The 13,676-nt window shown below is 37.3% G+C and overlaps 1 protein-coding gene across 3 annotated transcripts in view; it reads left to right on the top strand.

The window, feature by feature from the left end:
- Tpd52 (tumor protein D52) overlaps positions 1 to 13,676 on the top strand; it is a 107,364-nt gene that overhangs the window by 914 nt on the left and 92,774 nt on the right. Inside the window, exon 2 of one of the 3 annotated variants that reach the window (XM_048783099.1) lies at positions 1,241 to 1,270. The exons of the other annotated variants lie outside the window; for them this stretch is intronic. Coding sequence (XP_048639056.1) covers positions 1,241 to 1,270 — 30 coding nt within the window. The remainder of the gene's footprint in view (positions 1 to 1,240; positions 1,271 to 13,676) is intronic. 3 annotated transcript variants of the gene reach the window in all.

Here is a 13,676-nt window from a genome sequence, read left to right as displayed (position 1 = left end):
CGTTCGGCGGGCGAGGGTTCGGCGCCGGGCTGCTGGCGGCCGGGCAGGTGCTGAGCCTCTCCGGCCCGAGCCGCAAGTTGCTTCTCCCGGATCCATATCCGGCATCCTGGGGTGGCTGAGCTGGAGGGAGCTACCCTGGCGGGCGGAATCGGTACTTGTGTGTGTGTGTGTGTGTGTGTGTGTGTGTGTGTGTGTGTGTTGGGGAGAAATGGAGAGAGAGGGGAAGGACCTATAGGAAAGAGGGAGAGGGAGAGAAGATTCTGGGATGCAGAGGAGGTGCTGGCCAAGCACCCAACGCTTTGGGCGTACAGTACAGCTAGAGCTGGCAAGTGATGGGAACCAGGAACTGGGGGGCTGTGGGTCGGTTTTTTTTTTTTTTTGTCCCTCAATAAGGACCTCAGAATGGGTACCTGACTTGTTGAGACTTTTTGCCTACTTGGAGTTTAGGTGCTTGGTTAAGATTTTTAGTGGTCTTTGATCCTGTGGCAATGGTTTTGGAAGTAAGATATTTGACATACCAGGTGTTTCCGAATTGTGGAGTGGTGTCTGTGGGTTTAATTTGGGGGTGGGGTGGGGTGCGGGAGGGAGCTTTTTATATTGAGGGTTTTCTTTTTTCCATCAAGGTGAAATCCCACAGGACAGAACCCTTAATTTACTGTAGCTCTATTTTTTAAGATGGTAACTTAAGTGAAATTGCCTTCAAGAGAATCCTTGTATGAGGTGTGGTAATATTAGGGCATAATTTTTAGATTTAAATATTGCTTCATCCTAGAGAGCTCTCTGCTGATAATAAACCAGACTAACGTAGATATGCATGGCAGGCCTTTAAAAAGATACACAAATGCTAAGAAAAGATAACAAGGTAATATTTGGGAAGTAGGAATAGGAATCATTCCTGTTTTGAGCCCAGACACAGCACTTAACCATTTTTGCTTATTTTCTTGCAGTATTTACCTTCATTATGAGTTTTTATGTAAATAAAACCATATTCCACATATACTGTTTTGTCTTTTACTTCTGATAGCTTGTAAGATAGAATCTGTGGGATCCTCTGACACTTGTTTTCCTCCCAACCCCTCAAATTAATTTCACACTTACCATGTGAGTGCTTATAAATCTTATGTACAATATGTTTTATACATACACACGTTATTCATTATATATGTATCTATATGATCTATATGCATGCATACATTATCTGCTAGATTTTCAGCTTTTTTTTGTTGTTGTTTTATGCTAGGGGTGGAACCCAGGGTCTCAGGAATGCTAGGTAAGTTGTATACCACTGAGCCACATTCTCAGCCTGTTTTTAGCTTCTTAAGGTCAGAACATTCCATCTTTGGTCATGTGTGGTTGGTTGGGCAGCATGGTGACTTGTACATAGTAGACCCTCAAATGAGTGAAGAAATCTCAACATAGGTTTTATATGTATTGTTAGAAGACTTGGGGGCCACCGTGGAAACCAGCCTTACTCTGGATTTTAATGTGGGTGATGGCAGAGGTAAACATGTACATGGATATTTGTATACTCATTTGTTTTTAACATAAAATTGCTTTTAACATAAATGAAGTTTTTAGAGTAACTGAGCTTGGTATATGCCAAAGTAGTTTAAGCAGCTGTTTGATAAAGGTAACTGGACTGATTAGTTTTAATATGTTGTGTGTTCTGCTTTGCGTGGTAACAATTGCAGTACTATTGCCATATTCTAACTTTCTGTGATTTTATAGAATTTTTTTTTAAGTTTCTAATTCTAAGAAAGTTTAATTAATCCTTTGGCTTAAGGTAAGTCTATAATATTCAGATGGTGTCTTTGGTTGGTTGAGATATTCATTAGTTAAGTTAGTCCTTGTTTTTAATTGTCCATCCTGGAGGGCTAGGGAAATCCTAGCCTTTTTAAAGTGATGGACAATGTGGTAGGCTGTAATGATAAAGAGGAGTTCCCTGCTTTGGGAAGGTCTGTTGGCTTACTCCTATGCTTTGCCATGCTAGATTCATATGGCCTTTTCTTAAACTTTTGCTTCTGTCTGCCTGTCATTTCATCTGTATGTTCTCATGGCACACAGTCAGGGCTCAGCAGTGTGTTGACTGGCTAAAGTGTGAGGGAAAGGTATCCAAGAGCAGGTTCCAGTAACTGGAACCTCTGTCTCTCTCCAAATTGATCTCTTGTTTCCCACTGCCTCATGTCCCTTTTTCCCTATTTCTCAAGAAGCAGAACTCTGCGGTTGGGAAAAAAAGTTACTGATAAGGCTGTGTTGGGCTTAGTGCATAAATTTACTTCGAAGGCCTTTGAACTGGTAGCGCAGAGGGATCTGTCTTAAATGAATCTGTATCAAGATGTCTGGCTTAAAGTGAACAAGGTGGAATGTTTGAGTTTGATGTTCATTAGCAAACTGTGTTGACTGAGATAAGATTTATAAAACTTTGTGATTGTCTCTTGAATTGTGATGATTTTTTTTGCAAATTATTTCAAACCAAATCATAAATTTTTTATGATTTCTTTATTTCTTATGTGCATGAAGTTTTCTTAAATTTGTCCGTTAAAAATCAAAACTCTCATTACAAAGTTAAATGCCCTCTTTTCTTACATGCATTCTTTATTGAAAATGTCCTGCTTAAACCTTATAAGATCTCAAAATCTGTCCGTTGCTGGGAATTTTATTAACAGTTGCAAAGTTTAAAAAAGGAACTCTTTTCGTTGTGTTTTCAGCCATATATTCTAATGTTGTGTTGTAGGAAGACCAGAATATTTTCTACTTTCTTTATACCCAGTCCTTATATACAATACTCTGCTTACAGTGAGAGTTCAAAAAACATTCAGTGATTTGAAATACCTTAAACTGCATAATGTCTTTCAATAATTTCTAAGCATTAAGCTAACCACAGTGCATTTAATGTGTAAGGCATTTCCCAGTGTGACTGGCTAACTAGAGCATACCTTATGTTGAAACGAAACAAAACTAACAACAACTCCCCCCCCCCAACTCCTGCCTCCTTTTATAGGCTGAATAAATATTTATATGCAAGTATTCTCTTATGTAAGTTTAGTTTAGCATTATTTTATTGAAGCCGAGATAGTCACCTAGCCACTAAGAATTTTAATAGTTAGAATTAAAGGGGAAAAAGCCAACTTTATTACTTTCAGAGGATAGGGGAAGATTTCTGAGGCCAAAAACCCACAGAGGGGAGGCTGCAAGATAATTGCCACTATCATTTCCTCATTGTAATTATGCCTTAGGTATAACACAAATGTGGCATGTCATTTATTTAAAAGCAAAGCATTTATAGAGAAGAAAGGACACCATTGTGAGGGTCTGCTCACAGTCTCTAGCTGTGATCTACCTAGGCTATTAATTTCTTTGGTCAACACTCTCGATTTCCATATGGTGCTAATGTCTTTGTTAGCCCTCCTTCACTTCCTGCATTTATTTTTATGCAACAGCTTGCCTAGTCTCTGGAGGAAAAGCTGAGTGGTGGGAGGGGTTGTGATCTCTTAGCAAGATCTCAAAACAGAATAATCTATACCTGCAGTAAAAACAAATATTATACATGCACAGTTTAGAACACAAAAGAATACCTCAATCCCCCAAACTTAAAGCTACTGAGCCTTTTGTTGCAGGCTAAGCTTATTTTATTTTCCTGTTGGGGTTAATTATTGCTGCTTTAGTTGTTGACTGTTGTAAAATAGTAAATTGTAAATTGTCTCTCCTCTGAGACATTCCCAAATTTATTTAAACTGGGTGGTTACCAGCTGTGCTAAAACCATAATTTTAGCATGTCTTTTTATCTAAGACAAAAAGGTAAAAATGATAAAGATATTTAAATTGTTTATGAAAGTTCATAAAGAAAATGTTTGAATGTAAAATTACTTTGTTTTTTGTTATCAAGAATAGTTGTCCATTTTAGAAAAATCAATAGTGTAGATTTAGAAAAAGAAAATGAAATCACTTGTAATCCTATTCTGGAAAATTATAGTTAACATATTGGTTTGTTTTCATCCGTATAGTTATTTAAAATAAATCACAAAGCAGTCTTATTGAATACTCTACATTTAAACTTAAAAAAAAAATAAACTTGATGTATTTTAAAAATATACTTCAACATCATTTGTCTAGTATTCTCAAGTAATTAATGCACCTGATACAAAACTCAAAATGACTGAAAGGGTGTAAGATTTAAATCTCTTTGTCATTCTCATCTCCTTGGCTATTATTTTTCTTAGATAACAATGCTGTCATCTTTACTAGTTTCTCTGTTCATCCTGAGAGAGTCTATGTATGTTTGTATAGATGTACACATATACTTAAGCACGTATGTGTGGCTTATATAAACTAGCATATAAATTGTTAAGGACCCAATTTTCTTCATTAAATACAGTATTTGTTTTACTGATCGCTCAACACAATATTATTATATGGAACAGCTTTTTGTTGTGGTGGTTGTTATGCTGGGGACAGAATCCAGAGCCTTGTATATGTTAAGCAGGCACTCTACCAGTGAGCTATAGCCCAACTTACAACGGCTTTATTAAAAAAAATATTTTTAGTTGTAGATGGACACTATATTTATCTATCTATTTTTATGTGGTACTGAGGATCAAACCCAGTGAGTGCCTCGCATGCTCCAAGCAAGCGCTCTACCATTGAGCTACAGCCCGAGCCCCTAGAACAGCTTCATTTTTAATGGCCATTTGTACATGTCTGTTATATATATACTATTTTGTGTCTGTATTAGGCAATTTTTAACCCATTTTGTTGTATCTTCCCAGACGTGAAACACCTATAAAAACTTATATTGAGCAACGAATGATGTCACTTATAGTAACTCTGAAATAATATTTACATATTTATTATGTTTGCAGAATTGAAAGCTTGGGATTCAGTAAGTTAGCTTGTTCCATGCTGATGGGTATTTTAAGTGTGGCTTTATAGGGGAAGGGAAATTTCTTCTCTAGTTTCTCAGAGTTTTCTAATGGGCTAATGTATAAAGTCAAATCAACAGAAGAAAAATACACTCATCATATGATTCAAATGTATGATATTTCAAGATCATTGTACTGTCATGTGTAACTAATTAAAACAAATGAAATAAATTAAAAAAAAAGAAAAAATATACTCATTTATAAAAGTATGCAAATTTATTTAGTTTACCTGTACAGGGGGGCCACTCACAAGAAAATTGAAGACCCAAATAAGTGACTAAGTTCTAGGATTGGCAATTGTGAAAAAGTAACTAAGACAAAGATTAGTTTAACAAGATTTGTTGGTATAGATTTCTCTTTGTCTTCTATGTTTGCTGTAAGAATGTTTCTTTTTTCCTGTGTAGGAAGGACATTGTTCATATGTAAGTTTCATCTGATTGCAGGAAGATAAAGAATGTCAGAATGCCTTGCTATTATTCAGGGTCATTTAGCTCAAAATAATCATTAAGCCAAAATGGAATGTTTTGGTGATGGTGTGTGTTGAAAAGCTTTAGCAGATATATACCTATATATGTATATAGATCTATACGCATATATATGCATCATTTTGCAAAAATGCCTATATGTCTGTAGGAAGAATTCTTAGAAGAATGTGACTGTTCAGTTTTGATTGTGCCAAATTCTGCTCCATAAAAGTGGTGCCAATTATACTTCTACCAGCAGTGTGACCGTCTGCTTTCCTGTACCACGTGGCCAGGCTGTTCTCACACTTTTTCAGCTTTGCTTATCTCACAGAAGAAAAGTGGCTTCTCAGTGTGTGTCTCATCATATATCCTTAATATGAAGGCAGTTGTACTTCTGATATGTTTTAGATCTAGATTTCATTTTTTGTGAAGTTTCTGGTTGTAGTAACCTTTGCCAGCTTATCTATTATGTGTTTTTTCTCTTTGTTTTGTAATGTGTAGGTCTTTGATCATAATGTGAGTTTTTAATACATATTTTTCCTAGTTTGTCATTTCTTTTTTTTTTTTGATTTTAGTGATTTTTTCCCCCCAACCAGAAATACTAATTGATGGCTTCATTTGTGGATTCTAACTTTTGAATCATTCCTAAAAAAGCCTTCCTCACTTTGAATTTATGTTTTTATGATTTTATTTTTTACATCTAAATCTTTCATCCATCTGGAGTTTATTTTGGCTGGGTGTGGTGGTGCAAGCTTGTAATCCCAGACTCTGGAGGCTGAGACAGAAGGATTCCAAGTTTGAGGCCAGCCTCAGCAATTTAGCAAAGGCCCTCAACAATTTGGTGAGTTCCTGTCTCAAAAAAAGACTGGGAAAGCAAATCTGGGTTAAATCCTTAGTACCCTCCACCCCAAAACAAAGTGACTGGAGTTTATTTTGATTGAAGTAAATTATGACTTTTAATACCTTACCCCTCTCCCCTCTTTTGGTTTGCTTAACACAATTCATCGCCCAATGGATTTTTCCTCTACTGATTTGAAATGCTACAGTTATCATATACTATTCTTTTTTGTTGTTATTGTTATGCTGGGGATTAAACCCAGGGCCTTGTGCATGTGAGGTAAGCACTGTACCAACTGAGCTATATCCCCAGCTGTAAATTCTTAACTTATTTTTCCCCCTTGATATATATGTTCATTGCCAACAACTAAACTGTGTAAATTATTGTAGTTTCATAAAATGTAAAAATGCCTGGAAGGGGATCACTTCCTTGATTACTCCCCTAATTACTCTCTCTCCCTTTTTTTTGGTGATTAGATTTTTCATGCCAGATTTTATTTTCAAATGAATATTACAGTCGATTTATATAGGTGAAAATTCAACAGAAATGGTGTTAGCCTAGCTGTTTGTCTTCTGTCCCCTTTCTCTCTCTTTTTCAGAAATTGGTCTGTTTCTTTATTGAACACCCCAATAATATGTCCATCAGGTTCATATTATATATTTTTTTAATCTTAATGTTTAGGGTACTATTAGATAATAAGACTTTGCCATAGCATTATAAATGTTTCCTAAACCTGTAATATTTTATGGTTTCACCCTTCCACCATTTGAATATTCATTTAAATGTTTCTCTGTTAGAGTATAGATTGTGTTCCATTTCAGCTACTACAAATAATGCTTTAAGAGAAATTATTTTAAGATGGAATTCCTGAGACATCAAGGAGGTGAAATGTTTCCAGCTTTAAATATGTGATATCTTAACAATTTTTAAGTTTAACATACAGTAGTGTTAACGATATGTATTTTATTTATCTCTGGAACTTTTTCCTATTGCAAAATTGAATCTAAACCCATTGAACAACAATTCCTTCTTTCCTTCTCCCCTGTTGTGGTAACTGTCATTCCTGAATTTACTGTTTGACAAACCTCATGAAGGAGGAATCACTTAGTATTTGTCTTTTTGAGATTGACTTATTGTGCTTAGTATAAAGTCCTCAAGCTTCATCCAGGTTGTAGCACGTGGCAGTTCTTCTTTCTTTTGGGAGATGAATAATGTTGTATGCATACCCTGCATTTTCTTTATCATTCATCTCTCAGTGGACATTTATGTTGCTTCTATCTTTTGGCTGCTATGAGTAATGTTGCAGTAAACATGGACATGCACATCTCTTTGAAATACTGTTTTCACTTCTGTTAGAGATGTCTCTAGAAGTGAGATTGTTGGATGGTAGGGCTTTTCTATTTTTAGTTTTTAGAGGAACCTCAATATTTCCTCACATGTCTATACCAGTACATATTCCCACCAGCAGTGCTCAAGGATTATCCCAGTTTATCCACATCTTTGCCAACACTTCTTCTTTCCTTTTTACCTCTTCTTCCCTCTCCTTTTCCCTGTCCCTCTCTCCTCCCTCCCCTTCTGCCATCCTAATGGGTGCAAGGTAGTATTTCATTTTGGTTTTGATTTGCATTTCTCAAATGGTAAGTAATGTGTGTTTTTGAATATATTTGTTGGCTTTTTGTGTATCTTCTTTGGGGAAATGTTCAAGCTCTTTGACTTTTTTTTTTTCCAGTCAGTTTACTTATTATTGAGTTGTGGGAGTTCTTTATTCTAGATACTAATTTAAGAGTAAATGTTTTATAGATGACATTTTTGGATACATTGCTTGGCTCTTGAGTGACTTTTTAATACTTCCCTCTCTCTATCTTCTCTCTTTAGATACTTCTGTAACCAGTACTAAAAAGAGTGGTTTCAGAGAAGCTATTAATTTATATACTTTAGTATATAAACTGTATTTCATATTAACAGCTATATTCATATTGCAAAACTGAATCTAAACCCATTGAACAACAGTTATAATTCATAATAATTCATAAGCTTTAAATAACAATATTGTATATTGCTATAATTTTGTTATTATTGTAATCTCTGTTGTAAATTGCAAATTTTTATTTTCCAAAGGGTTTGGGATAGAGTCCTCTATCAATACTTTTTTTTTTTTAAATTATTTTTTAGTTGTAGTTGGACACAATACCTTTATTTTACTTATTTGTTTATATATGGTGCTGAGGATTGAACCCAGGGCTTCACAGGTACTAGGCATGTGGCAGACACCTCTATCAATACTTTTAATAACACATTTTCTATACTGTTCTATCAAAGTTAGTTACTTGCTTTTAATGTGTCCTGATCTTAGGACACATGGGTGGTCTCAATATATTTTAGAAGTAGTTTCTTTGAAATTAAATTTCTAAAAGAGTGGTGTCAGAGAAGCTATTAACTTCATACCTTAGCTTATAACATAGTATATTTCATGTATAGCATAGCACCTATGCTATATTCTTTTTTTTTAAGAGAGAGAGAGAGAGAGAGAGAGAGAGAGAGAGAGAGAATTTTAATATTTATTTTTTAGTTTTCGGCGGACACAACATCTTTTGTTTTGTATGTGGTGCTGAGGATCGAACCCCAGGCCGCACGCATGCCAGACGAGCACGCTACCGCTTGAGCCACATCCCCAGCCCACCTATGCTATATTCTTAACTGCAAAACTGAATCTAAACCCATTGACTAATGGTGTGGAATATATTATTCATGAACAATTCCTTCATAATAATTCATAAGCTTTAAATAACTTTAAATATTGTACATTGCTATAATTATTCTTTTTTAATTAGTTATTCTTAGCTACTTGGGAGGCTGAGGCAAGAAGATTGAAAGTTTGCCATCCTGGGCAAGTTAGTGATATCCTGTCTAACAATATAAGAAGAAGGGCTGAGATATAGCTCTGAAGTAGGTAAATGCCGGTTTCAAAAAATGACATAATATAATTTTTGAATATAATCATACTGTACCTTGATAAAGTTTTGGACTATGAATTTATGAGGATTAAATTAGGGTTTATTGGAACTATTGTGGTATGGAAATGAAGCTTGTGGTTCAATCAGGAGGGCTGAAGGAATAAAGATAAATAGTTTACCCAACTTGTTGGAAAATGTACTTGGCTAGAAATAAAGTGTCGCTAGAATATTTTCTCAGCACTCAGTTCAAGGGTGTGTGTAGTAGGTACTCCATAAATATTTGTTATATCACACTCACATCAGCTGGAAGGACTTCTAGCATAAATAGAGTCAGATGGGAGTAGACAGAAAAGGCTAAGAATTAGTGAAAGAAAAAGGTTTGGCAGGGAGATAGGAGTATGTGTTCCAAATGTGCTTAAGGTTTTATATATAACTACTGAAAATCTGATCTGTAAATAGAGGAGAAATTGGAACTCTGCTTTGGAATTCTACATGTAAAAATGTGCATGTATACATAGAAGAGCTAATGTTGGCTAAATTTTTATTCTTCAAAGGGTGTGGGATATAGTGCTCTATCAATCTATCAATACTTTTAATAACACACTTTCTATGCTGTTCTGTCAAAGTTATTTACTTGCTTTTAATGTGTCCTGACATTAGAAGACATGTGTAGTCATAATACATTTTAGAAGTAGTTTCTTTGAATGTCACTGAGAAGGGTGTGTTAACAGTAGTGAAAAATGCTTACTACTAGGAAAAGAGAACAAATACTCAATAAAGAAAAAAATGCAGCCAGGTGTGGTGACACCTGCCTGTAATCCCAGCTAGTTGAGGGGTTGAGGCAGGAAAATTGAAAGTTTGAGCCATTCTGGGCAAGTCATCGATATCCTGTCTCTAAATAGAAAAAGGGCTGGGATATGGCTCTAAGATAGGGAAACAAAACAAAACAAAAAACAAACAAAAATGCAAAATTTGCCTGTCTGGGACATTTGCAAAGGAAAGACCCTCCTACAGAGGGTCTCTCTTATCCATGGAGATTAGATACATCCTAGGGCCCATAGAGGATGCCTGAAACTGTGGATCATACCCAATCCTGTATGTACTTTGTTTTATCCTGTGTGTGTGTGTGTGTGTGTGTGTGTGTGTATGTCCCTGAGAGTGTTTAATTTGCAAATTAGACATAGTAAGAGATTAACAATAATAACTAATAAAAATAGAATAATTAAAACATTGTACTATATTAGAAGTTATTTAAAGCTTATGAATTATTTACTTCTGGAATTTTCCATTGAATATTTTCATACTGTGTTGAAGCAGAGTAACTGAAACCACAGAAAATGAAACCTGAATAGGGAGATTCTCTGTATTACCGTCCCAGGTGATGGTGCCACGTGGTCTTTCAGAGCTCCTATTAACTTTCCTACCTCTTACCTCCTCAGTGGTGTAGGAGCTAGGACTGGCAGATGGGGAAGCAATCTGAATGACTACGGCTTCCCCAGACTTACTCTTCTGGATGTGGAGAGCTGTACAAAAACTTCATCCCAAACCTCTTGTCTATAACAAAATAATCTGGGTTCCAAGAAAAACTTAATTTAAGTTTGCTGCCCAGTTTGGAGGGATAGGAACGTGTCCTAACTCTTTAGAAGTGTTTTCCTGACAAGTAATTTAAGCAAAATTAAAATCTGGAGGGACACAGCTTCAGTCCTGTGTTTTATTTGCTAAAGTTTTCCAGCTGAGGTTTAGGGAGTGTTTTAGTAATACTACTATTACCAGTAGCTGCAATGTTTATTGAATATTTTCTGTATGTCAGGTTCTGTTCTAAATGCTGTTCTGGTTTAAGTTTTTAAAATCTTGACAACAAGCAGGGAGCAGGTGTTGATAGTGTCCCTGCTTTACAAAGGAAACAACCAGGCGTGAAGGGATGGAGTAATAATAACTTCAGGGACACAGAGCTTGGCACAGTTGGAGAGCTTGGCACAGAGCTTGCACTTCTGATCTGTGATGCCTTGATATAGAGTACACGACGTCCTTACCTATTATACTGCCTCAAAGTTATACAGCCTCTTTTGTTTCCAAAGGTGGTGTTCAAGAGTAGCATAGCTATGGCAGAAGCTACTAATGGCAGCTCTAAGAAGCAGATGACCTGCATGTCTGTCTTTGTGCTTCAGAGCTAACTGTATATGTTCGGGCAGAGTGCAGAATGTGAAGCATCACCTGGGTTCAGAATTTGACTTCATCATTTTCTGTTTATGAGACATTGGATACGTTGCTAAACCTCTATTGAGATTGTCGGTACTTTAAATATTTGTGAAAATTAAGTAAAAAATCTGTTGAGTAGCACTGGTGCTCCATAGATACCAGTTCTGAAATTGAGTGGCACGTATTTCTGGGGAATGCTGACTCTGTGGTTCCAAATACAAATTATCAACATATTATTTATTTAGAGACAAATAGGATAGAATGACTGTCCCCAGACTCATTGGCCAGTCTGGAGGAAACAAACATGCAACTGGGCCGCTGTGGGGAAATGAATGTTGTGAGAGCCACACAACCCTGCCAAGGAGGAAGTGAGCAGTTTCTGCTGGGGTCATCAGAAAAGAACCCAAAGATGACCTTTGAACTTGGACTTGAAGGTTGCTATGGACTGAATGTTTGAACTCCTCCCTAAATTCACGTGCGGGAGTCTTAATCTCTAATGTGATATTTGGAGTAAAGTCTTTTGGGAGCCCGCAGGAGTGGGATTAGTGCCGTTTATAAGAAGAGAAAATCGAGAGGTGTACTGCGTCTACCCTGTGTGGATTCAGCAAGAAGCAGCCATCCGCAAACTGGAAAGAGGGCTTTCACCAGGAATTGAATCTGTGGTGCCTGGATCTTGGACTCTAGTCCAGAACTGTGAGAAGCCAGTGTCTTGTTGAAGTCCCTCAGCCTGTAGTATTTTGTTATAGTAGCCTAAGCTGACAAAAGATGAAGTAGGACTCTCCTAAGTGCCGAGATAAAGGGGCAAGGAAGGAAATTTACCATGAAGATTGAGCATGTGCAAAGGTGCAGAGGCATAAAACCAGAAACAACACAAATGCAAAAGTAGGCGAGGAGACAAGGAGAGTGAGGTGCTTGATTCCTGAGACTTCTGGGATAGAATAGGTCAGATGTCAGAGGGTAGGGTAAGAAGGGAAGAAGAGAGAAAAGCTTTCAGATTGAATGAAGGAGAAACTGGAATAGTGAATACAGAAGGAAGAGCAGATACCAGGAGGGAGATAAGGAATTTGTTTTGGGGGTACATTATATTTGATGTCTGTCCCAAGTTCCAGAGCTGCATAACAAACCTATCCAACATTTATTGTGGCACAGACCTGTGATTGGAGAAGGGCCTCTGAGGACAGCTATTCTCATTCAGCCTCAGCTGTAAGGATTTGAAGACAGAGGCTGGGGTCTTCTAAAACCTCACATGAGGGATGATTGGTATCAGGAAGATTTGAATAACTGTGTTCCTTGGACAGCTGTCTCTATTAACCTGGTCTTGTGCAGCCCCCAGGTGCCCAGACTTACTGGATGTTAGCTCAATGCTTCCCAGGAGGGACCCTGAAGGAGGCAGGGACAAGCTATATGGCATTTGATGACCTGGCCTTGGAAGTCAGGAGGCCTCACTTCTGCATCATTTGAGTGGTTAGAAATGTGTCCCCAGCACCAACTTACGTTCAGAGGGGAATTAGACTTCACCTTTAGGTGGGAAGAGTCAGTGAATGTGTTCATGCTTTATGATCACCAGGTCTTTGTGAAATTTCCAAGTGGATAGGTTCAGGAGCAGAAAACATAGATCTCCACACTAACAAGTTGGGCAGGATTAGATCACAGTTGTGGAGATGGCCTGGGAGAAAAAGTAGAGCTGAAAGAAAAGAGAGCGTCGATTGTGGGCCTTTCAGATGGGGGAGGGGAATGTGTGAATTAAGAAATAGAGTTAGACTTCCAAAGGCTGTGGAGTTGTAAGTCAAGGTGGGCAGGTATAATTATTCCAGGCTTATGAATAGTGAAACAGAGGCATCCAAAAAGGGAACTCTGCTCTTTGGATAAGTCAAGGGGTGTTTTGAAGGGAAATTTGGAGTAGGAGGTGATGACACTTTGTTTGTCTGCCTTTTTTTGGGGGGGGGGGGTATTGGGGTTTGAACCCAGGGGCACTGTACCACTGAGCTACATCCCCAGCCCTTTTTACTTTTTCTTTTGAGACACTGTCTTGCTAAGTTGCCCAGGCTGGACTCCAAGCCTCCAAAGTTGCTGGGATTGTAGGCATGCACCACTTCAGTCAGTGCTTGCCTATGTGGAGTGTTGTTATTTACTTTGGAAGTGGAGAGGATAAGTCCTTTGACATTTGTGAGTTGTTTGTAAAATGAAAGAGAAACCGGAGGGCAAGGGAGGAAAAGTGAGTTTGCTATTTCTACATATACCAATGGTTTTAGTTAAGATGCTTTTAATGCGAAATGTATTTTATTTTATTTTTGGGGGTAGT

The sequence above is a fragment of the Marmota marmota genome, unplaced genomic scaffold (assembly GCF_001458135.2).
Source record: "Marmota marmota marmota unplaced genomic scaffold, marMar, whole genome shotgun sequence".
In the NCBI taxonomy this organism is placed as follows: domain Eukaryota; kingdom Metazoa; phylum Chordata; class Mammalia; order Rodentia; family Sciuridae; genus Marmota; species Marmota marmota.
This window is presented reverse-complemented; position numbering and strand designations above follow the sequence as displayed.